Raw genomic sequence first — 10227 nt, 5'->3', positions numbered from 1 at the left:
TGTATTGCACACTGCTCTATTTGCACTACCTTGTACTTTTTACTTTTTATACTTTTTATATATTTTTTTATTTATCCATATTTTTATCCTAAGTGTATATATTAGTATATTTTTTGCATGCCTTATACCCCAGTGTTTTTAGAGATTTTTATAATTTTATTTACCTATTTCATATTATATGTTTCATGTTGCACGATTGTACCATAAAAAATTCCTAGCTGTGAACTCCTTCACTAACAATGGCAATAAACCCGATTCTGATTCTGATGAGTTGTTTGCAACCTGGTCCTGTTACACTGTTAGGAAAGGAAGTTTTTATAATTGCCAATATTTCCATGAAAATAACCCTTTGTACACCTGAAGCAGCAGTGACTTGAAGTTTTACTTTCCTTTAAAGCACCCTCTTTTGTGCTTTTCTTTACATGATTACCTTAGCATAGTGCAGTTAGCAGACAATTGTTTCTGGAGCGCTCCCACTGCGACAATCAAATAAAGTTACAGTAAGGTCTTGCCCTTGACAGGGGTATTGCAACAAATAGATCGTTTTCTTTTTCAGCTATTCTGCCATAGAAACTGCTGCACACTGAAATAAGTGTCTTATAAACTTGGACAGAAGACTTTCCATTTGATTGTAGATTATTTACCAATTGGTAAACATCCAAAGGCAATTGGTTGCTCTAAATACTTTACGGGCTTTGGAGAAATAAAAGCAACGGTCTTAAATAAAATAGGTATATTTTCAGATTCCTTTAAAATAAAAAGATGGAATTACATTTTCTTTCACTTTGTAAATTTGGACTACTTTTTATTGGCCTATCACATAGGCAAACTTCTAAACTTGTATCTGTGCAAGATACATTTTTTTGGTCTGTCACATTAACGGGCAAGTGAACACATAAATGTTTCTGGCTTTAACATGAAAATGTATAGAGTTCAAGGTCTGTAAATATCTATGCCTGGTTTTAATCAAGTCTATATCACATAGAGCTAAGTTATGGTAATGCCTTGAGTCTTTATTTTATTTTGAGTGTAGCTGGTCCATCCTGTCTAAGGGGGGTGCTGTCTTGCTGTTCTGTGCTCTCATTGCCTTGTGCTTCATGTGGTGTATAGACAGGCTGCTGATTGGGGTGTGGCTTAATAAAAGAATATATTCAGAGATAAACTGAATGGCTGAAAACAGAAAGAACAAAGTTGAGGAAGACTAAGGGAAGGAAGGAAAGACTAACAGAAGGGTCACAAGGCCAGCAGACTCAGCAAAGATGCCCACACTTTGCCCTTTGACTCCCCAGAAACCTCCTTCTCTGGGGAAAACTGAGATATTGCAAGACTAGTCAAGTGATGTAGACTCTACATTAAGTCTTGGGCTGCCCCTTCAGACAGGCCTGAAACATCACTCTCAGGAGGCATTTAAGAAGTCTCATATGCGTTTTCTTCTACTTATCTGGGTCGCTGGGGTGACGGTAGTCTCAGTAGAGATGCAAAGACATCCCTTTCCCCAGACACCTCTTCCTGCTGCTTTGGGGAAGCCTGAGATGTTCTAGGGCCAGCTCAGAGAACTCGTCCCTCCAGCATCATTTGACTTGATATGGAAGAGGAGCGACTCTACTCCAAGCTTCTCCCGGATTGTCAAACTACTCATCCTGTCTCTAAGGGAGTGCCCAGCCACCCTGACAAGGATGCTCATTATTTTCCGTTTGTAACTGGGATTTCATTCCTCTGGAAATAATGCAGATACCATGAACATAGTTGAGGAAAGAAACTTAGACCAACCGGTAAATGGAAAGTTTCTCCAGCTCCCTCTTCACCATAGCAGACCAGTGCACTGTCTGTATTAGTGTGGGAGTCACACCAATCTAGGGTGAATTCAGAGACAATGTCTTAGCCAACTCAGCTGACTTCTCTCAGTATGGAGGAGCACCAGTTTTGCTCCGAGCTGCTCCTGGCTAGTCAAGGTGCAGGTGCCTAAACGCTCAATCGTGAAGCTGTTTTAGCGCATTCAGTAGATTTTGGCTCAAAGAAGCCAGCAGAACCATGTGATTGTCAAAAAGAGAAAAATCTGCAGGTCCCAAAACCAGACCCCTCCCGCACTTTTACATTGCAATCCACAAGAATTGTCTTCAGATTTGCGAAATCAAAAGGTAGACAGCAGTAAGACAGCGGATGTATTAGCCTTGATACAGAAATGTTTTGCACCAGTGTAACGCAGTGATGTGTATGACATCAAAGCATGCACAGATTTTAATGAGAATACCCTCTTTCTCTCTTTAAAAAAACGAGCAAAAGGACAGAATTTGTTTGTTTGCCCAACTTATGTGAACCAGTTGGGCAAACGCCCATGTACTTTAAAGCACCCTGTTAAAGGGTATAGATCTGGCCTAGTATTCTACAGCTGTAACAAAAACCACGCTGCTCCTCCTGAAGTGAAAATTTGACAATGTGCTGGACTTTCCAGGACCCTGACCTCAAAAGACCTCCCCAGGGAAGCTGAGGAGTGTGATCCTCACTGTATTTGGAGCACACAGTCTGGTCTCCCTTCTTTTGAAGGGGCACCATCACCCTTGTCTAACAATCTCTGGACCCTTCTCTTGACACACAATGTCGAAGAGGGGTTTTAACTATGGCAGCTCCAAAATATCCAGAGACAAAGCATGAGTTGCATGGTGAACATGTAATTGTTTTTTTTTACTACCCAACATTTTTGTGACTACTTTTTTTGCTTTTCCACTATCAAATGTCTGCTCTACTTTCAGCAGTTGGAGTCCATCCAACTAGCCAAATTTGTTACCTACATTCAGAGCGTGATTACATAAGATTTCAAATTTTATAATTTACCATATATTGCTTCCAAACATTGGTTTTCAGTTGCTGTCTTGATATATTGCTTGTACTATTATAACAATTATTATTATTCAGTATATTTCACATCCCTCATTAATAATAATAATTGTTTTAACATGGCTCCTAACAGTAATAACAGTCTTAGAACCTTTATAAGTTTTTGGCAGAACAACACTAAAGAGACAACTTTGTATCTGTAGGAGTCAGAAACACTTTAGATGGAATTGGAACAGTTCAAACAAACTTTGGATGAATATTTTTTAGTTAGGTCACATGCTTTATAACGTTTTACAAACCACTGGATGCAGAGCATGAGGAAGAAATTTCTCCTTACGTGGGATGTAGGATAGCATGACGATGATGAGGAAGTAGTAGTAGTCGAACGACACATTATATTTGTTGGGAAGCCTCATGGAGTACATTCCAGACCTGCGTACGAATGGTAGAGCGGCATAAATGGTGAACAGCTCTCCAACAACTCCAAGCGGGTACAAGATGATGAAGAAGTTGTATCTACAGAATAAGAAAAAAGCTGAATGACTTTCAGTTTCAATCCAGGTAGCAGGTAAACACAGTCAGGTAAGCACACAGAAGATGGGAACACACTTGCATGCTGATGATAACTTTTTGATCAAAGTCAGCTAGCAATGCATGCATTACTTATGAGGTCTACATTTCTTCAACACAAATATGCTTCTTTATTTGTCAATACAAATTTTCCAAAATGCATACCGGATTAAATTTTGTCATTAGATAAACATGTTTAAGTTGTCTGAAAACAGCCAAAAAGCTCCTGCCCCTTTGCACAAAAGGTCAAGCTAAGAGAATTTAGGTACGTATAACAAGCTGAAAATGGACTAGCAGTAATAGAAAGTAATTGAAATATTTGTTTGTTGCAGCATCAATATGCAATATATATGTAATATATTAACAAAAAATGTAAAATCATATTTACTTTATGCCATCCAGGGGCTCAACTTCAAGACTAAAATAGTTCAGTGTTGTACAAATCATTTGTGTATACAGTCAGGGAATGCATCATGCATATTTTTTTAATTGAAAAAGCTTCCTGAATAGGGAGCGAAATGTCCTTAATTTGACCTGGATGACTGAGAATCTTCACCAGCACTTGCATATAGGGAGTGTGGGGCCTAAACACTACTATGGTAACATGGCCATGTGCATTATTGCTAATTTCCAGGTTATAACAATAGATTTCCCCAACTTGAAAACAACCTATAATATTTTCAGTTCCATAATTATTGCTGTTATTCCTAGGTTTATAATAGTCAGTATTTTGCCACCCTAATTGGACATTCATATGAATAACCTTAGTAGCTCTAGGGGATCACAAAATGCTCTAGACATTCAACTGCAGTTTTCATCTTTCAATCTAATTAAGCCAATTTGACACAACAGTCAAACATGACTGGTTTGCACCGATTTGGTAGCAAAAAGAAAAAGACTAGTTATTGTAGAGTAAATAAAAATACAAACTAAAGATAGAGCATAACTAAAGAAGTCATGTTGGGGACGGTTGCCAAACTTTCAGCCTGTTGACTAAATTTGCAGTTTCCTTTATTGAATTAGAAATACAGGTTGACCAGCTGTGTTTAGTGAAAGAGAATGGCCAATGTTTATCTATGCTTGTAAAAGCTATATATTAAGGTTTCTGGTGGATCACTAAATTGTAGGAGACATGCTATAGCCGCTGAGAACCTAGTCCCCAGTTATCTGCTCCTGTTGTATTGAAATTACCTTTAGGTACTTGACCTATCAGAGTACGCTGGAAGTAGTTGTTCTTTGTGACTTACAGAGACCAGGAATAACATGTTCAAAACCTGCAAAGCAATGTGTTTTTCCAACTAGTCCCCTGAGGATGTATGGTAAATGTACTAAGGATGTCCGCAGAAGATCATTTAAGTCTTTTTAGCTTTGCCTTGGGGAGTTAATAGGTGTGACTTGTTTGTTCAGCACATTAAATTGAGATCAGAAGAAATTGGAGCCAAGGTCAACACCTTAAACTTGTTGCTGTGCTCCTCAAAGCTGTCATGGGTATATATATTATTTATTTTTGGAATGGTGGATGGTACTGCTGAGAGTAGTTACAGCTATTACGAAATATTGCATTTACCGGTACACTTCAGTTCACAGTTTGCAACAATGGCTGCCCAGAGGACATAGCCAAATTAGAACTTTCTGTAGAAAAGCATATTACTGTCCTCACATGCTTGCTGTCCACCCATAGTTTATTCCAGTGCCAGGTATTTCCTAGGCAAAAGACACAATTGCACCTCGCAATCAGACTGAAGTGAGGAAAAAATATTCTCCAGACCATCTTGTTTAATTACTCATTGGTCCATATCTGATGGTCCTTTGTTCTTTGCTGGTGCTTCGGGCAGTGGGCAGGGATCAATGTTTGTGTCGCCATAACCACCAACTGCAATGCAGCCAATGCCCATTAATAATCCTTGGTCTCTCATAACAAGGTTCCCTTTTCACTGACTTTATTTCTTTGGACCATTCTGATTGATGCTGCCTTCAGCAGCTCAAGCAAATTCCACAGAAGCAGAATTAAAGATGCTTGACCCAATCGGCTAGCCACCATAAATTTGCCTTTGCTAAATTCACTCAAATCAATATGGTTATACCTTTTTTTTGCTCTTACAAGTCAATGTTAAAAGAAACCGCGCATTAGATAGATCCCACCTTTTAACAACAAATACAATAAGGATACCAGCTGCTGATTATCCAGAGCTAAACAGAGAACACTGTTGAAAGTTGAAAGCAGGTCAACAGCCTTGTGATGTTAAACTTAAGTTTAACCAGAAACAGATTAAGAAACAAATAATCAATAGGTCCAGGCGAACTGTAGTTCATACATACTAAAATCAGTTGGTTCAGGTCCTGAAGGTACATAGAAATGATTATGTTTAAATCTAAAATTGATCAATTATAACTAGTGTTGCACCGATACCGATACCAGTATCGGACGGGGCCCCGATACTGCCCTAAAATGGTGGTATCGGTATCGGCGAGTACCAACAAATAGGGCACTGATACCATTTTGAGAGCCATAAGTTTATTCAACTATTGTCACCCACTCCTGGTAGGCAATAAAAACTTTTTATTTTTATTATCCAGTAGAACTTTTTATCAAAAAGTTCTACTGGATTCACTTTGTATTAGATTTGTTTCCTGTTTCACAAAGGTAGGCAGCAGCTTGACAAAGCAATGATGGCAATTATTTTACATTATTATGGTATCGGTATCGGCCGATACTGCATAGCCAGGTATCGGGTATCGGTATCGGGGCCAAAAAATGGCATCAGCGCAACACAAATTATAACCTTTTCTATCTGATCCAATACAATGCTGTGTTTGTGTGTGGAAGAGCTGAAATGTCTCTCCTTTGATGTGAAGTTCCAACAAACCAAACTAACACAGAGTGTAAACACTCCTTTCAGACCTGAGACACTGTGGCATGCATTCAGACAGAAAATGTTATCTGAGACAACAGTACACGTTCAGCAATGGGGGTAAATATAGCCAAGATTTGATTATTGGTGTAATGCTTATCAACATGCCAGGTTAGCAAATATAGAAAGCCTAATAAGATGATCAGCTTTGGTTCGTAATAAATATGATTTGTGCCACACATGGACTGACCGGCAGCTTAACAGGAAGCTGCAGTAGAGAGATTTGGTTTGGCACTGTTTAATAGCTACTCATGCTACAGGATCAGACTGTGACTGTAATATGACCTCAGACAACAGTTTACAACAATAACCACACTATGACTGGATGCATGTTAAGTATTTAACTTAGTCACACTTGAAACTATACAGAATGCCTTTATAAAGGCTGTTTTAGACATTGCAAATCCTCCTAAACACTGAATTAAAACAATATGGTAACAGCAGTATGATTAATCGTTTTTTTTTTGTTTTTTTTTTTTTTGTTTAGCAAGGACAGAAAAACATGTTGGAGTTCATGTCCAGATACAGTTCATGGAGCTAAATATGGGGCAATCCTGGAAAGAAAATGTAACTGGAGGCTAAACATAAGAGGTTTTAGGCAGAGCTTTACTTTTCAGCAGGACAATAAATCTTAACGTGGCGCCTAAACTACACTGGAGTGGATTAGATTAAGAGAATAATTATGTCTAGGAAGGGCCATATTTAGAGGCCAGATACTGTAGAGCTAAATTAAACAGAGAACAAGACTGTGAAATTGGTATACAATGAATGAATTTGGCAAATCTGAAAATAAATCAGTCACTACATGAGCAAAGCTGATAGAAACATAGTGAATAGTCTAGATCAGCAACAGCATCCAAAGGTTTTACTGTAAAACTTTGGCCGCTGAAGGCTGAGAGAAAATATTTGTCACACTTTTCACATTTTAACTGGGAAAAAAAACATTTATAATTTTGTTCCACTTTACAATAAAGTGCTACTTCCTTTGAGTCTATTAATTAAATTAAAATAAACTCCTTACTTTTTACATTTTACGTTTTCTAACTCACAGTTCCCGCACACACCTATAGTTACATTTACATTAACAACTTACAGTTTATTTTTATTTGTAAAATAATTCCTTTAAAAATGCTTTAAGTTGTTTAGGTGTTGTGTCTTCTCTTTCTTTGTAATTGCTTTCGAGCTAGGTTGTATCAACACTTTTTCTGCTGGCAGTAATTATTTTAGTGGTGCCATTTATCCTCTCTTCCACATTTCCATCATTTGCAGACACACACACACGTTGCACAATATGTTTCAATGTTCAGGAACAAAAAATAATTTCAAATGAAAACCTTGAGAAAACCTGAGGAACTGTCAATATTTACATTTGTAGGCAAATGTACCAACTTCAGTGCACTCTAGTACAACTTGGCATGACCCGGGATGTCTGAGATCAGTGGGGTCTACTAGCAAGGACTCAGGGGAGCGTCTTTGCGGATGAGAGAAAAAAAGTCTACTGAACATTCCATGACCAAAACAGAAGGTCTTAAAAATGGGAGCAGCTGAACATGAGCCCTCCTCCAGGGGCCTGGCTCTTCCACGCTTAAAGAAAGATCTGACGAGTGTGGGTGGACAAGGGAGGAGGAGAGCAGAACCTTTTCTCAGGGTGAGAGATGGAACAAATGGGTTGCAAAGACTTGGATTGGCCCCGAAAAGATATATAAAACTAGAAGAGTACTTGGAGATCACAGAGTCACAAAGCTGTAAATTTTGCCCCACATTGTGACTTCCACCTATGGCTAAAACTTTGGCATGAGGTGCACCTTTGGTAGCAATTTCCTTAAAATCTTTTCATAAGATTATAAATAAGGCACAGCTTGTATCTGCAGCCTCTGGTGTTTGCCCTGCTCTTACTTTTTTTTATTCACTCTGCTGTCTTATTTGAGACAGCAGAGACTGCGAACAAGGCCTGGCCCACCTTTCCTGTGTTTTTGTCTTCAGTAAAATTCTTCTGGACTTTTTTGAATTTAAATGAAGAATCTGTCAATAGTCACTGCTGGCCTCCCTCTGGTTTAAGGAGGGAACTGCTTGTTCCACCAAATAATGTTAAAGAACCATTTCAAAAATTCAAACATCCGGATTATGATGTGGATCATTACCAACATGTAATGGACCATTCATTCGACTGAGCTGCGCCTTTAGTAAAAATCTTATTAGAATTCAATCATAACTTTTCAAGTTCTTCTGTACAAAGACAGGCAGTCAGACAAAAAATCTCGACTAAAAACATAACCTACTTGGGAGAGGTAATAAAACAGGCTTCTTGCAGTTAGAATCATAAAGGATGTAACAAACAGTGAGAGGAATAATGTCTCTCTGTTGTAGTGAGCTGTATGTTTGGTGTCTTTCAGGAGACAGACACAATGTAAAACAAACTGTAAAATGAAATAATATTGTGGCTTTCAACATTTTAACTAAATAAATCAGCACAGTGTGACAGATATTGGCATGCAACGGATTTATAGAAATGCTTGGCTATTCAAGCACCTTAATCTGAAAATACAGCCATTATGGTCAAGGTACATTTTAGCCCAGAGCCTCAGCTTGATTTGAGTTAAATTTATTCTTTTATTTCTACAGTAAGTTTCTACAGTTTTGGCCAAACAAACAGTTTTAACTGCTATTCAATTGAGAATCTGTGAAGTGAGCTAAAGCTTTTCATGGTGGCAAGGTCTTCAACCCCCAAGGACTAGAAGGTCATCAGCAAATGTTTGTAAATTATTGAATGCATTAACTGACATACTATTTTTAATGAGAGGTTAATATGAACAGGAAAATTATCCAACAAAATAACTACATGCTGCTTGCTGTTGGTCTGCAATCCCAAACGCTAGTAAAATGCATACAAATCTGTGGCTGTGATGTAATTAAATGTGCAAAGATTTAATGGGTAGGTTGGTGGCTTTCTCAGTGAGTAAGATCAGTTCTTTGGACCACTATCAGTGTCAAAACACTAATGTCAGCGTCTGAAGTTCCCTCAGACGTCTCCAGTTTCAGGTGAGCTACAGTGAGGCCAGATCTCCACATCATGTGCTCACGTACAGCAGAGGGAAAGCATGACTTCTCACTGCAACCGGTAGCTTTCCTGCATTATAGGTTCTACCTGGTGACAGTTAGGGATGCAAATGTTTAAATATGTGACAGAATTATGTTTAAAACACATGCAATTAATCTCTTCTAAGATTCTTCTAAATGACAAATAACCCCTGTTAAAATGCTAAAAAAAACATGCGTGACCCCTTTTTAAGAGGTGGTTGATTACTAATACACACACAAGGTAAAATGACCAATTCAGACCCCCATGCTTGCAAAAAGTCAACTCTAATTATCTCTAATCATAGATCATTAGAGTCGACCACACTGACAGCGTCTCTACCTGGCCCATTTGATGAAGTACGGCAGGTGGTGGAGCAGTTTGAATGTGTAGTAAGAATATCTGGTAATCTCTGTCACCGTCCACACAACAAGGAACAGGAGTACACTTTCTTCATTCTGGATCTTCAACAAAATGTACAGGTTTAATCCGTTATAGTGTTCAGTGTTGAGCTTAAAGATATCTTTTAGGTTTGCTGGCTGCAAATACTTGATTGCTTCACTGGTAATTGTAAAGAAGTATTCAAAAGTTTAATTCCAATTGATGTACATTTTTATTTCTAGAAAACCAAGTTTGACTGGCAAATGAGATTATCAAAATCCTCCCATTTCATATAATTGAATGACACAAATCAGTGACCAGCTGTTCAGAAATAGAGAATAAATGAACATTTAAGCACTGTTGGGTTGAGTTGCCAACAATACTGAGTTTGGAAGGAAGGAAGGAAGGAAGGAAGGAAGGAAGGAAGGAAGGAAGGAAGGAAGGAAGGAAGGA

General features: G+C 38.3%; 1 protein-coding gene across 1 annotated transcript in view; it reads right to left on the bottom strand.

Moving 5' to 3' along the window:
- Positions 1 to 10227, bottom strand: part of hacd1 (3-hydroxyacyl-CoA dehydratase 1) — a 22026-nt gene that overhangs the window by 3211 nt on the left and 8588 nt on the right. The window contains exons 5-6 of the mRNA XM_015377465.1: positions 9736 to 9857; positions 3173 to 3351 (exon numbers count right to left, since the gene is read on the bottom strand). Coding sequence (XP_015232951.1) covers positions 3173 to 3351; positions 9736 to 9857 — 301 coding nt within the window. The remainder of the gene's footprint in view (positions 1 to 3172; positions 3352 to 9735; positions 9858 to 10227) is intronic.

This window comes from Cyprinodon variegatus, unplaced genomic scaffold (assembly GCF_000732505.1).
Source record: "Cyprinodon variegatus isolate N-32 unplaced genomic scaffold, C_variegatus-1.0 Scaffold154, whole genome shotgun sequence".
In the NCBI taxonomy this organism is placed as follows: Eukaryota; Metazoa; Chordata; class Actinopteri; order Cyprinodontiformes; family Cyprinodontidae; genus Cyprinodon; species Cyprinodon variegatus.
The sequence above is the reverse complement of the archived record's forward strand: the minus strand, read 5'-3'. Positions and strand labels throughout refer to the sequence as shown.